The sequence below is a fragment of the Simochromis diagramma genome, unplaced genomic scaffold (assembly GCF_900408965.1).
Source record: "Simochromis diagramma unplaced genomic scaffold, fSimDia1.1 OVJJ01000361.1, whole genome shotgun sequence".
Classification (NCBI taxonomy): domain Eukaryota; kingdom Metazoa; phylum Chordata; class Actinopteri; order Cichliformes; family Cichlidae; genus Simochromis; species Simochromis diagramma.
This window is the reverse complement of record NW_024386860.1, coordinates 2,938,298-2,959,069: the sequence shown is the minus strand read 5'-3', so window position 1 is coordinate 2,959,069 and position 20,772 is coordinate 2,938,298. Positions and strand designations below refer to the sequence as shown.

The 20,772-nt window shown below is 42.2% G+C and overlaps 2 protein-coding genes across 2 annotated transcripts; both read left to right on the top strand.

Annotated features, from left to right (window-relative positions):
- Positions 1 to 321: 321 nt before the first annotated feature.
- rad54b (RAD54 homolog B) lies at positions 322 to 20,167 on the top strand. The gene is made up of 16 exons (XM_040029659.1): positions 322 to 462; positions 1,698 to 1,855; positions 1,996 to 2,182; positions 9,635 to 9,847; positions 10,752 to 11,051; positions 11,161 to 11,323; positions 11,456 to 11,681; positions 12,120 to 12,206; positions 12,297 to 12,417; positions 12,515 to 12,654; positions 12,745 to 13,035; positions 13,154 to 13,317; positions 13,427 to 13,688; positions 14,208 to 14,274; positions 14,370 to 14,567; positions 14,660 to 20,167. The coding sequence occupies exons 2-16, from the start codon at positions 1,709 to 1,711 to the stop codon at positions 14,878 to 14,880; spliced, it is 2,787 nt and encodes a 928-aa protein (XP_039885593.1). The 5' UTR covers positions 322 to 462; positions 1,698 to 1,708; the 3' UTR covers positions 14,881 to 20,167.
- On the top strand, positions 5,150 to 9,019 carry LOC120732220 (fibrinogen silencer-binding protein). Its single transcript, XM_040029660.1, has 2 exons — positions 5,150 to 7,102; positions 7,760 to 9,019. Exons 1-2 carry the CDS (start codon positions 6,696 to 6,698, stop codon positions 8,313 to 8,315), a joined length of 963 nt encoding a protein of 320 aa, XP_039885594.1. The 5' UTR covers positions 5,150 to 6,695; the 3' UTR covers positions 8,316 to 9,019.
- Positions 20,168 to 20,772: the final 605 nt, after the last annotated feature.

The following is a 20,772-nucleotide window of genomic DNA, read 5'->3' as shown; positions in this document are numbered from 1 at the left end:
CCTTAGCCTTGCAAAAAACATGTGAGGCGAGTTTACTGTGGTAGCTGTGCTAGTGAAACAAAACATCACGAATAGCAGCTTACTTAAACGGTTATACCAATATTTATATTTCCCAAATATTCTTCCTTTCACGCTTTCACTGTGATTTAATGAAGGGATGAAGTGAGTAGTAGGTGAGCTCGATTCACAAGTTATCGATCGACCGGTTGCTGAAATTCAAGCGGGATATAAACTCCATTGAATGCGACGGCTAAACTGTAGGGACAGAAGAACCTAACGTACCCTTTCGTTTTAACCACGCCCATTTGTATTGGTTCGCCCAATCAGATTCTTCAAACTGTTCAGCGGGAGAAACTGAACCGCTGCTAGAGTCACTGAAGAGGAAAGACAAGACGAGTTCTGTTGCAATTGAGTTAAAGGCTGCGATGTCAGGTGTTTTCGTCTAACTTTTAGCTCGTCGGGGTATGTACAATACGTTGTCACACATTATCTGACTTGATAATAAAGCCTAAATTAGACTTCCAACCGCGTTATTATCATCTTTATGCTAGTGTTAGCTAGCTGGCTGTGTAACAGGTTCATGTTGCTATCTAGAAATTATCGTGATATGCCGATTATTCCAGCATAAACAGGAATTGAGGACGTGAAAAAGCTAGAAAGCCATCAGAGGGATAGTGACCCCAAGGATTTATGTATGATAAAAAAGGATTGAATGAGTTATTTTCGTCTCGATATGCACAGTTTACCCAGTGCAGAATTTACATATGCAAATAATCCAAGTTTTCAATTTTTTGCTATTAATAGGGACAAATCATTAGCTAGATGTGTTTATATAATGCTAAAGGACTGTGACATTAAAAGGAATAGTGTTGGAGTTGGATTTGTTTTGAGCTGACGAGATAGTTTTTGCTACATGCCTCCTACGAAGTTATTAAAGTGAGTACCTTTGAGGAAGATATTTTTGTTTTCTTTTTTCTTTTCCCCCCCTGATATTAAACCACTCAAAGGATATTAAACCGTCTGTAATAAGCGGTAATCATGCAGTAACGCCTTAAGGCAAGTCCAGGTGTTTGTTGGGCTTTTGTGTCAACCAAATGTTACTGTATTTGCATAAAACGTAATGCATTAAATTTACTATATTAGTGTGCGTAAATTCCTCTTATATTTTGTGAGGAGGTAAAACTGATCACTGATCAGAAATATACACAAAAGAAGAGAAAAGCAGTCAGGAGGTAGCTACCCGTCTTCTAGCTTTATATTAGTGTTTTATTACTGGATGAAACACTGACTTACTGGAGAATGAAACCCACAGTGCAAAAAATACATTTCACAACACTGAATCAAATCTCAAGAGGGTTGAAAATTTTGATTTCAGAATGTGCTTTTTTCTGAGTCACTGATTAAACCAGTGCAATAATGTGCTAAGAAAAATAATATAATGGCAGTTATTAATCTGCTTGTAGGATCAAGGTTCTTTATTCATCACATGTATAGTTATACAAGTATAACACACAGTGAAATGTAACCTGACACGCTCCTCGACTTGTGCAAAGGGGGGGGGGACATTATATATAATATATACATTAGGTAATGTACAGTAGTAGCATGTATGCAGCAATCAGGTGAATTCTGTACATTAAGTGAATTAAATAAGAATAGACAATCTGACTTTTGTATCGGTTGCTTTTTGTCTTTAGGAAAAAGAAAGATGCGGCGCTCTGGAGCTCCCAGCAAGCTCTTGGGTAATGCAGTGAAAAAGCCTCGATTTGTGCCACCTGGTGCATGTACTTCACTTTCTGTGGCTCAGTCCAAGCCTTTGACCCCCAAACTTGGTTCAGGCAATGCACTGGATAAAGTACGTTTTTTTTCTCAACATTTTTCCTACAGTATTAAACCCTCAGTATTTATCATTCTAATTTGATTATTTTCCATTATTTTTTTTTATCACACTTCCTTATATTAAGAATTCTCTTTTGTCCGTACCTCATTTCGCAGATCCAGAGAAGCCTTGCAACACCAGGTGCAAGTAAGACAGAGTTTAACGTCCAGCCTGAAGCTGCCCCAGCCTTGTCAAAGGTTCTGGCTCGTGTTCTCAGTGCAACTGAGAGTAAGGAAAATGAGGCTGAGACAAAGCATCAGAACCCTGGATTAGGAGCCTCTGCCGAAGACTTTAAACCAGCAGGTAAAAAACAAACAGCCATGTAAAGCCTTGTCTTTTTCTTGCCCCATCTTCTCACTTCTTATGCCCAATTGAATAATCATAGCAGCAATATGAAAACTCACAAATGTCAGTTGATTCCTGGAGGGAGATTCTCATAGTTTCAGCAATGTATGTCAGGGAATGTGCAAAGAAAAATATGGGGACAAATACGTTTGCCTCATATGAGAGAGAGAGGAAAAAAAGACCACAACAAAGAGTGGAAGGCCAGGAGGGAAAGGAGTCTGATGAATCAGATGGACATAACATTGCTCATGATGACTTTTATATTTCTTTTAATTAAACGTAGTTATTTTTTTAATCACACCCACAAATAGTGAAGGGTCGATGGTGTGATCACTGAGTTATTGCTACAACTTAGAGGTAGAGTTTCAGATAGGATTCTTCTTGTACCATGATTTAAGTATTCCAGCTGTGCCTCCCACCATTTTTCTTGACCGTGAAGAGTATACCTGCGTGTCTTTGCTTAAAGTTAATCCAGCAAGCATTCCCCTCTCCTTGAGGAGACAAGGAGATGCAACGTTTGAAAATGAGAAAAGCTTCAAGATTTCCACCAGAAAACAAAATCATGGTTCCATTACAAGCTGTTATTTAAGATGGATAGCTCCTAAACCAAACAAGACTTCCAATTAGTTTTTAATTAAATGCAGGTGAGATTAAAAGCTAAACCAATTAACCCTGTGTGTTACAATGACAAACACAGTGCAAGCCTCAGCATGCAGCATACCTGATGCCTCATTAGGTTTAGGTAGTTTAGTCATGAAGATTCTACTGAAACAGCCGTTTCTGTTTCATTAGCTCTCAAGTGACCAAGCTGTGGGCTCCGTTATATTTTATACATTAATATTTTTTAATGGGACTATTTTTGTTTTTGATAATTGTACTTTATTTATGACAAATATTCTAAAATGTCGTTAATTATGGTTTTCAATCGTTTTTAGCCTCAAGGCGTCTGGAGCAATAAATGTATGCAAGATTTCATTTTGCTTTACTGCTAATCTTTTTTTTTTTTGCATATTTGTCACACTTACATGTTTGACATCATCAAATACATTTTAATATTAGAAAAAGACAACCCAAGCAAATACAAAATGAAGTGTTTTGTTTTTTTTAAATGATGATTTTATTCATTAAGGGGGAAAAGCTGTCTAAACCTACCTGATGCTGTGTGAAAAAAGTAATTGCCCTTGAACTTAATAACTGCTTGTGCCATCCTTGGCAGCAAGAACTGCGATCAAGTGTTTGCGATAAGTAGCAATGAGTCTTTAACATCACTATGGAGGAATTTTGGCCCACTCTTCTTTGCAGAATTACTTTAGTTCAGCCACATTGGAGGGTTTTCCAGCATGAGTGGCTTGTTTAAGGTCATGTCAAAGCCTCTCAAACACATTTAAATCCAGACTTTGACTAGGACACTCCAAAACCGTCGTCTTCTTCTTTTTTCTTTTCTTTTTTGAGCCATTTTGAGCTGGTGTGTTTTGGATCAATTTCCTGCTGCAGAACCTGAGCTTAAGCTTCAGGACTCAAAAGGATGGCCGGACATTCTCCTTCAGGATTTTCTGATAAAGAGCAGAATTCATGGTTCAATTGCAGCAAATTGTCCACGTCCACGTAGCCGCAGACCATCAGAGTACTGTACGACCACTTTTGACTGTTCGTACGATGCTCTTTTTATGTAATGCTGTGTTACGTCAGATGTAACGGGATTCAAACCTTCCAGAAGGCTCAACTTTTGTGTTGTCAGTCCACAGAATATTTTCCCAAAAGTCTCGAGGATCATCAAGATGTTTTTCTTTGGCAAATGTGAGACGAGCCTTTGTGATCTCTCTGGTCAGCAGTACTTTTCTCCTTGAACTCTCCTATGGATGCCTTCTCTTTGTTATTGTTGAATCATAAACTCTGACCTTAACTGAGGTGAGTGAGGCCTGCAATTCTTTAGATGCTGTTCTGGGTTCTTTTGTGACCTGCTGGATGACTCGTCGATGCACTCTTTGAGTAATTTTGGTAGACCAGTCATTCCTGGGAAGGTTCAGTTTTCTTCATTTGTGGCTGTCAGTGTGGTTCACTGGAGACCCAAAGCCAAAGCCTGACTGACAGTTGTGACAGTCAGTGACTTTGTTTCTCAGCTGTTTCTTTAGATCGTGGCATGATGTGTTGCTTTATCTTTGAACCTACTTCACTTTGTCAGACTGGTTTTAGTAACTCAGCAGGTCTGGCATTAATCAGACTCGGGTGTAGACAGAGAAACGGAACTTAACTTTCTAAAAATTGTGGTTAATCAATTAATTTATGATTTTACAAAGGTGGCAGTTAATTTTTCATGTAGGCTCGGATAACTTTCCCCCCTTAATACATTATAATTTAAAAAATACTTTTTGAATTTACTCAGGTTATTTTTGTCTAATATTTAAATTTGTTTGATGATCTGAAACATGTAAATGTGACAAATATGCAAAAGATGAGGAAGGGGGACAGCCGTTGTCACACTGCTGGCAATTTTTTTTTTTTTTTGCCTCAGGCAAAAAGCATCATGTATATTAATGTGTACATACAGAACAATACTGATTCTGTTGCCTTTTTAAAAGAAAGACAGAGATGATACAAACACTGTCACCTTGAACACAAAGCTCTGCTGTATATTTACTTGAGCCACACCATCTACTTTGCATTCACAGCCACCTGCAGTCCATATCAGTACAAAAGAAGAAATATTAAATAGTAAATAAACAACACAAAAATGTGCAGTGACTAGAACACAAACCGGAAAATCCTCCAGGATTTCTATAAACAACATAATTATAATAATATACAAGATAATATATCGTGTTTCTAAATCCTTTAAACCCTGAACCATAAAATAACTTTCCAACTTTTTGAAAGTGTAGCGTACAATGACCCTTCTGACAAAAAAAAATATTAATTTGATATATGAGATTAAATTTGTATCATATTTGCAACATCGGGCATTTTGCTTTTTATTTTTTGTAATTTATTCCTTAAAAATGTGTCCTGCAATCTATTTTGGGGGGGTTTTGGGCTACATTTGTATAATCGGTTAATCGATACACCGCATTAAAGGCAGGGACGTTACTAATCACAAATATTTGGCTTGAGGTTGTCGGTCCTAAATGGATCATTCAGGACCTGAAGCTTTTTCATGTTTGCTGTGTAAAATAAGGTACAGCTGGCCCCAAAAGAGAGTTTACAGCTACTGGCCTGTCCATGTAATTTATAACACTGCAGAGCCAGTATTATAAATTACATGTACATCATCATCATCGTCATCACCACCACATTAGCGATTATTCCTCATAATGTGCCCTACACGTACCAACCACTGCTGTTTAAATTCGCTGTTATATTGCAAAGTCTAACTCGAGCAAACCCCGCGCAGAGGCTGCAAGCAGACACTATAATGAGATATAACGTTTATATAAATAGCATTCCGCTCTGTCTAATAATAACACGCACACAGGATAGATGTTAAACCGGGCGGGCGAAGGCTGAGTGACAGCAGGTCCAGCATTATGCAAATTAGCGGCCAGATTCGGACTGTGCTCGGGATCAGCGTCTCCTTCTCCTCCCCTTCCTCCTGTCGGAGCAGCCAGTGCTTCTGTTTTACTTCCTGAGACCGCGCGGCGCGAGCACGCTTTCCTGGAGCTGTTTTTGCACGCGCCCCACACACGTATTTAATCAACGGAGTCGCCGCGTGCGCTGCAGAGCTGGCGTTCCCCGTCTGCATTCGTTCTACACTGAAGCACGGCCAGAAGCGCGGGTTCCACGGACATGCGCAGCGCGCTCACAGACCCCCCCCCCCCCCGGTTCAGTTAGTTAAGCCGGCGCTGATTCAAAGCATCACTCACTTTAGGACGTTAGACATGTGACACTTTAACACCTTACAGTGTGCTGTTTGCAAACTGTTGTGGCACATGTGCAGAGGGCAGTGTCCCTCTGCAGCACTCCCTTTGTCACACTGTAGAGCCGGTGTATCTCTGCTGTGCTCTGTGCTGTGCTCGGTTTGGGGTTTAGAGAGACCGAGCTGTAAGTAGGTCGGGCTGGGCTTAAGCGGCTTAGCTACGTCAGCCTAAGCTGGGAGGAATTCATCCAAAGCCCTCCGCGGTAGGCGGGGGCCTAAACGAGGCTGGCCTAGTTAAGCCTGATTCTTATTGTGTGCAGCACAGCCTGTTTTTGTTGTGCAACGTAGCTGAGAGGGAGTCCAGGAGTAGTGTGAGAATCCATGCACTTGTTAGACATAGCCTATGTTTGATTTGGAGAGGAAGAAGACGAAGGGGGGAAATGTGACATGTCTCTGAGTTAGACCAGTGTTGGTGTGTCACCGTGGACCAGGAGAAGAGAGCGGCGGGGACTGAAAAAAAGACAGGTGGGAAGAGAGAGGAGACCACACCACTGAGTGTGGTTACTAAAGGGTGACAGCCATAGGCCAGACTTGGTCTGCGTGAGCCCAGTATGCTAGAAGATGGCATCCAGCTCTGTGTTTTTGTCCAGTATGGTGGGTAAAGCCCGCTCCTCCAACTTCACCCTCTCTGAGAAGCTGGACCTGTTGAAGCTGGTCCGGCCTCACATCCGAATCCTGGAGGAGCACACCAACAAGCACGCGGTCATCGTGGACAAGAACAAGTGCTGGGACACTGTTGCTGAACAGTACAATGCCCTGGGAGGAGACAGACCCCATCGCACAGCTCAGGGCCTCCGGACCCTCTACAAGAGACTGAAGGAGTCAGCCAAGCAGGAAGTGATGCAGAGGAGACACGCCCAGCCAGAGTACAGAGCAAGCATCTCCGAGCCAACCAGGAGAATTATGGAGATGATCCCTCACCTGTTTCACCACGTGCCCATCCACGAAAAGGACCAGGCGCTGCGCAGGTACGGTTGCACTTATGAGAACACATACACACACAAAGATAAAGGATAACACAAGTCACATGAGAGTTTTGGACATACCGAGGGAGAGGAGGGGCTGCCGTTCATGCTCCCAAACCCAATCAGATTACTCACTGAACACTGTCAGGCTCAAGAGGACATACTGCATGACCTGCCATCATTTACTGGCGGCTCATCAGTACATTTGGAAAATACATAGGTCTGGTTTTCACATTGATAATTCTATCAGAAACTTGGCTCCAAAACAATTATTTATCTTGTGTTCTCAGCACTACAAAAAGTAAGACGCTGCTAAATATCCTCATGCTGGATTAAGAGAGTACGCAGAGGAGAAAAATACACTGAATAATTCAGATTAAAAGGCAGTCATCACAGTTAGAAATCCTAGTGATGAATAAGAGTGGGATCAAAAACGCTTCACACGTGTGAGGTTGTAACCACCAAGACTTGTTGCCAAATCCTTTAATTTCCTTTCACTCCCTTTAATGTTCCCTGATCATTCACCTAATTCTTTGACTGATTTACCTACCTGCAGAGGTTTCAACACACTTCACATAAACAAGATATAGTAAATGCTGCTTAAGCACTCCAGGCTCACTTATTTATTTATTTTTTTAATCCTGTTTTTCCCATTTGTAGATTAATATACAGCAAGCACAACTCTCCTATCGAACATCCTGGCAGCAGCTCATCTCTGGCTGGACTTCAGGATTACTCTGCATCTGTCCCAAGTATCCCTCATGAGGTGGTCCAGCTGGACGCTGAACAGGATGTAAAGCCACCGCCAGACCTTCCCATCCTCCCAGCGCACACAGGACCACGGCTGGAAGGAGGCCAGGAGCGAGAGGGAGAGCAGGACTTGGGCAGCATCCATGATTATGAAGCGTCGTTATCTCCAGCTCCTTCCTCTGTTAACATCCCTCTCTCCACCTCGCCGCTGCCCTTACGCCATGAGCTCTACCCCAACGACATCTACCCTCACCACGAGCCGGACAGGTTTCGGCCTCTGCAACTGGCCAAAGAGGAGCACGAGCTGGTGCTGGCCAATCACAGGAAGGTGGCCCTGTACCTGGAGGAGAAGAGAGAGGGGCTGAAGAGGAAGCAGGAACTGGAGGAGGAACTGCTGCGAGCCAAGATCAAAGTGGAGAAACTGAAGGCAACCCGACTGAGACACGGACTGCCCATTTCTCTATAACAAGTATCAACATGCACTTCTGTGGTCACTGTGAGAAAGGGAGGGGCTCTGAGTAGTACAGTTTTTAAAAAAAAAAGAAAAAGGAAAAAAAGTGCTTTGGAGCAGTCACCAATTTTGTTTTATTTTGGTTGTGTGAGATCAGTTTCAGGACTTGACTTTCTTTTGGAAACATAGTGCCTCGTATACACACAGATAACCTGTTTACGTCCTGCAGGATAATTAGGATAATAACGCCTGCTGCCATCCGTCTTTGTGCTTGTCTGTGTTAAAAATGCATCATCGTGTCCATGAGTACCAAAAGTGAGGACAAACATCTATGTAATAAAACAAAGCTCACATCAGTAACACTGTGACAGGCCAATATGTATAAAAGTCCAAATTTTGGAAGGGAATATTTGTAGTATTGACTGATAATGTACCTCAGTGGTGCTCTTTCTGCCTACACCTACCACCAGTCTCTTATTACAGGAGTGCCAACAAGGCATTAATGATCTTTATTGTCTAAGATTGTTGGAAAAATATGAATGTAAGAGTTAAAGCACTTGATGTCAGTGTGAGCGACGTGTTGTTATCTCTGTGTAAAGAACATTTCCACCCATTCTGGCATCTGTAGAAATCCACTTTCCACTAGAGGTTTTGGTTATCAAAACAATTTTTATAGCCGCTTTTATTCATTCTGTAGACTTCGTACAAAAACCATTCATGTCGCCACAAGAAAGCACTCCAGTAGCAAATTTTAGAGATACCAGGACTGAAGCACAAGGTAAACTTTTGAAGGCCTTAATCTGTTATTGGGATAACAAAAATGTTCGAGTGAGTAATTCTCGCTGGTTGCTGAACTGTTGGCCGGCTGCGCGAACAAAAGAAGGGAGGGGCCCTGATGGTTTTTGGTGTTACTGCTATTTATTGTGAGTTCAACATTGATTGTATTGTACTGTTGTTATACAAGTGTTGCCCATTTCTCTTACTGTTTGTCTATGCGTTCACGTGTTTGTATTAAAAAGAAAATCCATTTTCCTCTGGTCCTCTGTTTATTTCCAAGTCACGTGTTCCACTTTTATAGGAAATCATCTTTAATCCGTCTTGTAGAAGCTGATGAAAGATCATAAGGTGACCGCATCTGCTGACATTTGCATTGTTTCACGGTGCTAACTGTTTGAGCCTTGTACATGTTGTATTTTGTTTCCATGATAGGTGGAGCCAACAATGGCGTGTAGAAGCCTTTATGCTGAAAATCTTGATGCGACAGTGACCTCTGCTGGTCAATTTCCTGTGTACATCTGGTGGATCTGACTTTGTTTTATGTCTTTGTGTTACAGGAGTGAATGATGGCCCTCCTGGGTCTCCCCAAACCCCTCAGCCTCCTGCAGGCTCAGACTCTGGCTGCAGTCAGGACGGGGCGCGTTACTTCAGTGTGGTGTGGTGTAAGGCCAGCAAGAAGAAACATAAGCGCTGGGAGGGAGACGCAGTGCTGGTGACAAGAGGACGCACAGTCACTCTTAAAGATATGGAGGGGAAGGATATCGGAAAGGGTAAGACGGACACCAACATCAAATTTTAATTCGTCACCTGTATAGTTGTTGCTTGTATTTAAAATGACAACTGCCCAATTTTAATATAATACTATATACAAAAAGCCTTGAGATAGCCTGCATTTCTTTATATTTGGCTTCCAAGGAGCTAGACTTGTAGTTCTCCAGGCTTTCTCGAGGACTTTCAAAGTTTTTCTTTGAACATCAGCTACTTTTTCACTCATTTTCAGTGCAGTCTGGTAAATGCAGATCTATGAATCATTCAAGCAATAAAAAGGCACCTAATTCGAAGGATGAGCCAGTGTTACATAACAAACAACTTGGCAAAGACAAGTACTTTATCATTAGCAGCTTGTCAGAAAAATACATAATTTCTTTACATTTCTTTTGTCTAATCTAACAAGAATATCAAAGGTGACAGAGTGTGAAAGGCATAAAATGTGATTTTTGCACCAAAAAACTCCATTTACACATTTCAGTAAATTGCTGAACCTATTTATTTCACATTTTCCTTGCAAAATATAAAGAAATTAAGACTGACTTAAGACTCAATGAAAGCAAAGTAATCAGTACTGTAATTAAAATTATTTACCTGACATTTAATTTACTCAAGATCAAATATAAAAATAACAGGAAAATACCCAGGCTTCTGTCAAGTAAGGTATTATTGCCTCTATGCCTTAGTTGTGCATAGGCAGCCCCAGAGGCCTGTTTTTGGATCATGAAACACTGGAAAATAATTAAATACTCAAATCTTAAATAAAATTCTACAAGCATACTTTTTACACTTAACTGAAGCTTACTGCATTAAACATTAAAATATGCTAAAGGGCTAAGTAGGTCAATACTAGTTGATTTCTCCTACTACACGTGATCCTGACAAGTGTGCATATCTGAACTGTAGGTAGTGGCTACAAGGTGTCGGAGCTGGCCTCGCTTTCCGAGGGAGAGACTCTCATGATTGGTGGGAAAGAGGTGGAGGTGATGGGAGTCATTTCTGCTGAGGACTTTGCCAAGGGGCGCTGTTTTCAGGAGGTCCAAACAGAGCGAGTGGAGTTAAACACAAAGTCTGCTCCACCACCCTCCTGCCGCTTGGCATTCAAACCTTTTTGCCCTCCAACAATGGTGGGCGGAGCGGGCCACAGAGAAACAAAACCAGAGGAGGAACAAACCCGCAGACCTCGCCATGACCCCCTCGCTCCAGGTGTGTGGATAAAGTTGGAGTTTGATGATGCATTAAGTTATTACCTACATAAATTGGCAAAAAATATATTTATATTGTATTTTAATAATATTATTTCATATCGTTTTAGGTGCACTGGTGATGCCTCGCCCTTCCGCCAACCACCAGTGGTTAAATAACAAGTCAGGGCTTCCTATGGTCGATGTTGTGGTTGACCCACACCTGACCACACACCTGCGACCGCACCAGAGGGATGGCCTGCTCTTCCTCTACGAGTGTGTCATGGGCATGAGGTGACAGTGCTGTTTGGCTATCATGAAATGCTGTGCAAAAAACCTCTTAATCAATCTGTTGTAGCGCCACACAAAAAACAAAACAAAACGGAGCCACTGGTTTGATGTTGTGCTTATGTGTCTGTGCTTCAGAGCTGCAGGTTGCTACGGTGCGATCCTGGCCGACGAAATGGGTCTGGGAAAGACTCTCCAGAGCGTGGCGCTGTCTTGGACGTTGCTGAAGCAGGGACCTTATGGTGGGAGGCCAGTTGCTAAGTGTGTGCTTGTGGTTACACCTGGCAGCCTGGTACAGAACTGGGCCGCAGAATTCAACAAGTGGCTGGGCCGTGAGAGGATCAGTGTTTTCACTGTGGATCAGGTTATTCTGTTTTATAATTACAAGTCCTTGGTTCAGTTAATCATGAAACAACATGATTTTATTTGGAAAGTGAATGTGAACTCACTGCTTTAGTGCATATGTATATATCCTGTTATCCATTCTGTATTAAAGTGCATACAGCAACAAGTCACACTGCTTAAAACTCAGAAGGAACCCACATGCTCTTAGGTACATGTCTGTGGTTTAAAAAAAATCCATCCATTTTATTATAAGCTTTCTATTTTATTCTATTGCAATAATTCTTCTCTTTTATTCGATGACTTAATTATGTTACTCCATTTTTATTGCCGGCTTTTCTTGATTTAATATCTTTTTTGCAAATAATTAAAATGAGAACAAGTATCTGAATGAATCATCTACTTTAATCTGGAGTTTATTAAGTAATTCCATTTTTTTTCTTCATTGAAATGTATTTAGGACCACAGGATAGAGCAGTTCATTTTGTCCCCACTGCACACCGTTCTTGTGATAAGCTATGAAATGCTGCTGCGCTGCCTGGAGCAGGTATGTTCTCCCGATGTCTCATAGCGTGCTTTTTCCAACGAAGCTGTTTGATCTTTGTACTCTTATCTTGTAATTTCCTTCTGTTTTCAGGTCCAGAAAGTTGATTTTGGTCTTATAATCTGTGATGAGGGTCACAGATTAAAGAATAGCAACATCAAAACATCATCAGCCCTCAGCAGCCTCAAGTGTAATCGCAGAGTCATACTTACAGGTGAAAGCGATAAGGGAGTTTCTGAAGGGAGTTTCTGAATGGCAGCTACAACTGCTTGCAGATGTTTTATAACAGACTGTTTTTTGTGCTTTTGAAGGCACTCCAGTTCAAAACGACCTGCAGGAGTTCTACGCCATCATTGAGTTTGTGAACCCTGGGATTCTGGGCTCATCGACTGCTTATAGAAAAGTATACGAGGAACCAATCCTGCGCTCCAGACAGCCCTCATGCACAGAGGTAATCCCATCTCCTTTCTCTTTCCTGTGCAGTTGTTATAAAAATGTTATCTGGTGTTAAACCTGATCTTACATCTTCCACTGCCAACAGGAGGAGAGAGTTTTGGGAGAGGAGCGAGCGACCGAGCTCTCTCGTCTGACTGGCATGTTCATCTTGAGGCGGACGCAGGAAATCATCAACCGCTACCTGCCTCCTCGCCTCGACTGGACGTTGTTTTGCGAGCCGTCCCCTCTGCAACGAGAGCTGTACAAGCACCTCCTCTGCCACAGAGTCTTCAGGGCCTGCCTTCAGGGCTCCACTCAAACCCACACACATCTGGCTTGCATCACCGCACTGAAAAAGCTCTGTAATCACCCCGGACTGCTCCACGTCACTGTTAAGGTTAATTTTTTTTTATGAGCTGGCTGGGGGGACAGAAACCTGTGATCATAGTGGAAACTGTAAATATATAATCGTGAATCCCAGTCCTAACCATGAACATGGGTTGTTCTGTTGGTAGGAGAGGACAGATGCTGGCTCTGTGGAGAGTTCATTATATGAGGGGCTGGCAGATCTCTTCCCAGAATCCTATTCTTCAGGAGGATTCACCATGGCTGACTCTGGAAAACTGCTGGTTCTTACGGACCTGCTTGCCGCCATTAGACAGCTGAGCTCTTCAGACAGGTGTGTTTTTGTGTGACGCTAAGACGCTATTGATTGTTTGGATCATCTGGATTTTTTTTTTTACTTTATTTATCAAGCGTCACATTTGATAGTAGGTGTGCTCCTGCAGGGTGGTCGTAGTGTCAAACTACACTCGGACGCTAGACTTGCTCCAGGACCTGTGTGTACACATGGGCTACACCTTCTGTCGGCTGGACGGACATACCCCCACGAACCAGAGGCAGCGACTGGTCGACAGTTTCAACAGTCCCTATTCTCAGAACTTCCTGTTTCTGCTGAGCTCTAAAGCAGGTGGGGTTGGGCTTAATCTCATTGGCGCTTCCCACCTTGTGCTATACGACATTGACTGGAACCCTGCCAACGACATTCAGGTAAAATACAAACAGTAATAGTCTGAAAAGGTAGAAAACCTCAAATGTTGGGGTTGTTTGAAGTCTAAAAGTGCCTTTGGTTTTATTGGTATCCATCGTGAGCTGTATGTAAAAGATGGACATGGTAACCATGACATGGAAATATTAAAAAACAACAGAAGTGGGGGGAAAAACCCACGATGAAAATAAAAAAAGAACACGATGGAAATGACAGGACCCAAAACATGTGAAGGATTTCACTAAGACACACTTAAAAGAAACTGAAAATTATCAGTGTTGTTATCAGGGAGAAAAAGATCAAATAGGTATTAAAAAAATAGGCATTTCTAATATGGAAATCTGTGAGAACTGATTTCCTTTGACACACTTTGGCCCAATATTTATGGCCCGGTGGTCGTTGCTTAGGGCAGATGAATTGAATCGAACAAGTGTGAAGCTGCCCTTGTGTACGAGTACATGCAAATCCAGCAGAGGGCACTGAATACGTGTGTGTTATCCTCCCCCCTCTTCTCTGTCCAGGCCATGGCTCGGGTGTGGAGAGATGGACAGAAGAAGACTGTGCACATCTACCGTCTTCTCACTGCAGGCAAGAACGCGTAAATACAAATTACGAACAAAACAAAAAGAAAAAAAAAGTGCACCATATCAACAGTGTTTTAAAGTTTTGTTTCTTTCTCTCAGGCACCATTGAGGAGCGTATATTTCAGCGACAGGTGTCCAAACAGGGACTCTCTGGAACCGTGGTTGACATGGGGAAAGGGGCAGAGCACACGAGTTTCTCCACCAGTGACCTGCGAGATCTTTTCAGCCTGACGGAGACGCCCTGCCTGACTCATGACCTGCTGAACTGTGGCTGCGGCATGGATGGCACACTCAGCGGTAGGCTCACATACACGCCACACATGCTGACACCAGAGCACGAAAAGACTGAAAATCATGCCTCCTCACATCTTTGCGGTCTTCATTTTCAGCTATCACAGAGGAGGAGGAGCTGGTTTCCGAACGGCCCTGCCAGCTCGGTCGTCAAGGTGACCGTAAGGGGGCGACACAGAAGCATCTCAGCATGTCCGAGCTCATGCAGTGGAGACATTTCTCCGGTGACACACACTCCTTCTCTGACCCCTACCTCGATCACGCGCGAAACAACATCACTTTCGCCTTCCAGACCACCATCTCTCACGCAACCCAGTAAACAACCAACTCGCGTGACGCACACTCGCATAGCTTTCTGCACAAACCTCTTCAGGTCCTCTGGACTTTGTCAGCCTCGATTTGACGTATGAATAACGCTCCACCACTGCTGCACGTTACGCTATTTCCAGTAGTTTTAAAACCGCTTTGCTCATGAGATTCTGTATTGCCCTAAAATATTCACCTTTTGTTTATTTATGCAAAATAATTCACTGTAAAATTCTATAAAATAAGCATAAATGATTAAGAAATGTTTAACATTTGTCAGCGTTTGAAAAGTTCTTGCTGGTGGAAGAGGCGCATATAAAATACAGATTTATATCATGGGTACGGCCATTCAACAGACATTTCTATCCAAAGGAATATTTATTATGTCATTGGTAGGATTTATGTTTCTGTGGGGTGCCCAGTGAATGGAGAGAATGTATTTACATTCAAAAGAATTTGTTTACAGCAGTTTGCTTAGTGGGAATGAGCCCCCAACCCCCCCTACCCATCCCAATGGGAAGGGCAAAGCATCTCTGGCCTCCACTGTCGTGCTTTAATGTCAGAATTTGTTATGCAATGACCACACACGTTACTGTGGAGCGAGGAAATCTGCTGGGCTGTCGATGTGGGCCATACTGCAGTCTGTTCAGTCTATTATTTTGGATGACACTGGTCTGTTCATGCTCTACAACACATAGCTGCCGCGTGGGAGTTACAGCATGTAGTTTCTGCGTGTGTGTGTGAGTGTGCACACCCAGAATTCACATATGATTTGAGTCTCGGTCTGTCAGATTGACTGTGCTCCAGTATACAATGCATTTCCATGCAGTGCAATTATCATTTATTCGAGGATCACCACTGTGCGTGATTGTTAAGCAACTTTGTTGTATAATAAATGGGTCTCTGGGATGATAACTTTTTTGTATGCATATGACAGTTGGACGATTACGCACACACCTGCTATTATTCTGTGGACACAATGGGAATTGAAACACAACACTTCCTGTGCCAGGATTTGGCCTCATATGAATGTTGCATGTTGTGCAATATATTAAATATGTCATTTTGCTATCAAATGTAGGCCCCCCGGAAGCTCATCAGTTTAGGATGTGGAAATCACAAAGAGAAGTGCAAGTATATGAAAGAAAACAGCAAAATGAGCCTGCCTGCCTAAGTAAATGTGTGGATGCTAATTGAGATGTGCAGGTACTCGATAACTGACTGGTGTTGGGAATACAATTTATAGATAATTGGCTTCTACATACAGAGGCAAGATGTACACAGATATGTGGTGTTATACATTATTGTTTTAGTATGCTAGTGCTCCTCAGAAACTTTCATATGTTTTATTTTCAATAAACGTGAGGTGAATATTTCAGTGTTAGTATAGCCAGTTTTGAACGCCAGAGATCGGAGCGCCAGGACTTTCACCTGGGACTGCCATCTGATCTACTAAGCACTGAACCCACATCACTTTTTTGGGCTAAGGCCTAGCCACCAGGACCTCGCGACACGGGGCAGTCGCTGGAGAGATTATCTCATCTGGCTAGCTTGGAAACATCTTGTTGTCCTCCTGGAGGAGGTGGCATATTGGATGTTGTCAGAACCTTGAGGCGACTGGTTTGATTTGGGGCTAAATAAATAAAATTGAATCACCCATTAAAAAAGATTCAAAGATTTATTTATTTTTATTGTTAGTGCTCTATGTGTACAGGAAATACCGGAGAACTGAATAGTTCCTGAGACCTTTTTTTTTTTTTTTTTAAAAAGAGATTAACAGGAATGTCCAGCTTCTGAAAGGTATAATTATTTATAAGCTTACTTCTTGGTTGGAGCTCCTTTACCACAAATTACTGTGTCAGTGTGTTGTAACATGGAGGTGATCAGCTTGTTGGACTGCTGAGGCGTCACTGAAGCCCAGGCTGCTTTTACAGCAGTTTACAGATCATCTGTATTTCTGAGTCGGATATTTTTCATCATAGATCAGCAGTCAGCAGATGGAAGCATTAATTCTCTGAATCTAAAGTTTCCTTGTTAAATGCTTCACTGACTTTGGATTTGGTAAAACACAGAGGAGCAACCACTGCAAACATCAGCAGATGACCCACCGAATCACCAAACTGCACTGGATTGTGCCCCTCTCCACAGTTCTTCCAGACCTTGATTTCAAAATGAAATGCAAAGTTTACTTACCTTGGATCATTGAGCAACAGTGACGTAAAACTGTGTCTGGTTCAGGAGTGGTTGGATATTAGGAATATGACGGCCACAGCTCCTTTCCTGAAGACATCTGTGCTGATGGTGCTCCAGCAAATGCCTCAGTCAGTCTTAGTGAGCCTCTCCCAAGTTCTTGAATGAACTTTTCTTAACAATCCTCTCAAGGTCACCATCACCCAGGTTGCTTTTTGCACTTTTTCCCCTTCCAGTGAACTTTCCAACAACAGGCTTCGCTGCAGCATCCTGAACAGTGACTTTGTGCGACTTACCCTCTGGGTGGAGAACCGTCTAGATCTTAATCTGGACAGTTCTCAAATCTGCAGTTTTCCCACATGATTGTAGCTGCATGTACTGAATTAGGCTGAAGGATACCTACATACAGTATTTATACTGTTTAAATAGTAATTTATAATAAAATATGAAACGCAACACTCTTGACTTACAATACTGGATTTCTGATTTCCGTGAGCTATCTGATTGTTTGCTGCTTCCTCTGTATTATTGTAAGGTCTTTACCTTACAACATAAAGCACCTTGAGGCTGATTACTTCTGCTCTTCTGATTAGTTTTAGTCCTTTTAGTAGGTGAATAATAGAACCAAGTTAAAAAAGAATTCTACTGATGTGTGTAATATTCCCCAACTTAGTTCAAGCACCATTAAACAAAATTTCAGGGTAATCTGCCTGAAAACTTGGTAACCTCGTAAAGTAAGGACAGCATCTTCACCACAATTGAAAGTCCCTGAGTTCAGACATTAAAAAAAAAAAAAAGAGAGACCTTAGACAGAAACCAGTGGTGGCTTAGCAACTGTCACCAAGCAACTTACTACGGGTCCTGCTGCAGCTTGGCTTTGCTGATGTAAGATGCTGTTTGTTGTTTCAGAGTAATTGTATTTTGCGTCGCATCTCCTCGCTATTGTTATCGGACACGTGCCGGACTGAAGAGTGTCACTCTTCCAAACAGGATATTGATCCTAATCAGGTCTTTGAGGCCATGTGCTGGTGGGTGCGTGAGGTGGAATTTGTCTGTCTCTCTCTTCCTCTCTCTCTCTCTCTCTCTCTGTAAAGCTCTTACTGGCTGCCGCTGGCTGAACCTCCAATCCCCCTTTTAAGCCGAGTTCCAGCTCGACGATTTAAAGGGTGAATGACTTTCCGCCGCTGGAGGGGGAGAAAGGGACACGGTGGTTTTGATGAAGACAGATTGGGCACTTAGTCCTTGTGATCCCAGGACCTGAGTGGAAGATCTAACTACACTGTCACAGCTGGATAGCCAAACCTCTGATGTAACCCCCACTGAGATTGCATTTCCCATATTTCATTCATTAATAGTCAAGGTGTCTCTGACGTCAAAGCTGGATAAATGTTTCAGAAATATTCAGACGCTTGTGCATCAGCATGGACACTAGATGCCATCTGTGCTTCTTATTTAGGATTCAGGATGTGAACTCGATGCTTGGTGGCTCCTCTGTGGACGCACTTGAGCTTGAGCAGATTTATGTGGTTGCTACCTAGCAAAGAATTAACAGCTTACATTGTTGAAAAGCAGACTGCCCTTCTGAAACAAATGTTCACCATCAGTTAGCTGGAATCCAATCCAATGGACAATATTGATCAACCTACTTATTCTCTGATTTTCTGTGGTGCTTCTTTTGTTATTGTTCCTGTACTGTTCTCTGTATAACTTTACAGGATTAGAAATAAAAGGCATAAAATATTAGTTTAAAATCTTTAAACTAATGTCTTTAAATTTAAATCACAGACAATTTTTTGTGTTAGTCCTTTTAAAATTTAAATATGTATTCTTGCAGCAACTGCATAAGCAGAAAAGCCAGTTAATGTTAAATTGGTTTATAAAATGCATAAAGCTTGAGATCCACATATTTAAGATTGTGCGCCTCCATCTGGTTTCTCTTTATCTCGCTACTTAACAGCTTACACACAGATGTGATTATCCCTCAAACCTGAAGATAATATTCTTTGTCTATATCACAAGACTTTTGTGGGTAGCATGAGGTTTGGGAGATGTTGCTCCAGGAAGGGGTTGGGTTCGAATCCAAGGCGGGTCTTTTGTGTGGAGAGTTTGCATGTTCTCTCCAGGCCTGTGTGGGTTTTCTCCAGGTACTCTGTCATCCCCTCACAGTACAAAGACATAAATCAGATAAGGTTAATTAATTGGTGAATTAACTGCAGGTATAAATGTGAGCGTGAATTGTCTGTGTTTATGTGTATTAGTCCTCCAACTGAACGTCGAACTGTCCCAGAGTCTTCCCCGCTTCTCGCCCTGTTACAGCTGGGATGGACTTCATCCTCCCCTTGAGCCTGAAGTGGAGAAGCAAAAGAAACAGATATTTTGGCACATTTATGCATCCCTTCTATCTCCTGTTCCCCAGGTGCCCCAAGCTGCTTTTGAGTCACGGTGTTAAGCTTTTATTTTTTCTTCCTAATTCAGACCTCATAATTGCATCAATTATAGAACATAATATATAATAAAAGTAGTCACTGTAATCATTTGGAAGTCAGTACAAATGAGATGGCGTGGGTGTTTTGATGACAATTATTGTGCCGAGGAACGATTTCACACACATAACATCACAGATTGACAAACAGTAAATGCAGTACATGCCGCCTGACTTGTACAGGTTAATAATATTGTCAGATTAAAACCAGTTGACACATCTAGACAACAACAAAAACTCAATTCAACTTCAGTGTAAATTCCCAAAAGCAAATATTAAAGCTAAAACTGTTTCCTGGTCTTTTATGCGCAACTGGTTTCTCCTCAGCCTCCACCAGCATTTACATTTCATTTCAACTTTGACTGAATCTCCCAGTTTTCCAGGCTGCTCCTTATTTTAAGGTGCACGTCCATCTTATAATTTCAGGTACATGACCAACTATCATTACTATACTTCCTCCAAGAGACATTCTCCCCAAGTATAGTATTTGTCTTTAAATTGTCTGCTGCATCACGTTTTACACCAAAATGAACCATCAGATCAGACTGGGATTAAGCCGGGGTTGAACTGGGCAGCTTCCGTGTATGAGCAGCACCTTCATCAAAATCTGTTTTGTATTAGGCGATAGGAAAAAAAAAAAATAGGTCACTTCTCACTCTCTCGCCATCAACATCACCCTGCCAATCTGCAGCCAGCCAAAGTGTAACCCTTCCCTCAATCCCCTCCTCCTGACCCTGGGCCTGCTCCAGCACTTAACAAGGATTTAATGTTTCCCAGTCATCTGTCAAGCAGATCAGAGCTATAATGCAGAGCAGCAGGTCCCGCAGATGAGAGCGCAGCCCGTCAGTCCCGAAAGTCTGGAAAAACAACAGTCGGGGGTGGGCTGCATAATCCGACAATTACTGTAATAACCCTCAGTCGCTCAATCCCTCACTCAAAAAGTGCTTTTCCTAATGAGAATCTCATGTTTGCGAGTTGAATGCAGTTTACAAGTTGAATGCAGTCTCTCTGGACATTTGCATATGTTGTTAGAGAGGTCATTCATAAAATACTACTTTTTACAATCCGTTGGCAGTATGCTGCTGCCAGCTGATCTCAGGGCAGCTTTTAGACATTTCTGGCAGAAAGAGGATTCTCTGACAGAAAACAGAAAATATCACCGTACGATGATAATGAGGGTGTTTGACATGATAGTTATCAGTTTCTTAACCCAGCGCCTGCTGAATTGCAGCT

Excerpts from the sequence above, each read along its gene's own strand:
- LOC120732220 (XM_040029660.1), top strand. The coding sequence starts at position 6,696 with ATGGCATCCAGCTCTGTGTTTTTGTCCAGTATGGTGGGTAAAGCCCGC. Across the intron at positions 7,103-7,759 it reads AAGGACCAGGCGCTGCGCAG|ATTAATATACAGCAAGCACA; the intron begins GTACGGTTGCAC and ends TCCCATTTGTAG.
- rad54b (XM_040029659.1), top strand. The coding sequence starts at position 1,709 with ATGCGGCGCTCTGGAGCTCCCAGCAAGCTCTTGGGTAATGCAGTGAAA. Across the intron at positions 11,052-11,160 it reads CCATGACCCCCTCGCTCCAG|GTGCACTGGTGATGCCTCGC; the intron begins GTGTGTGGATAA and ends ATATCGTTTTAG. Across the intron at positions 12,655-12,744 it reads GACAGCCCTCATGCACAGAG|GAGGAGAGAGTTTTGGGAGA; the intron begins GTAATCCCATCT and ends CACTGCCAACAG.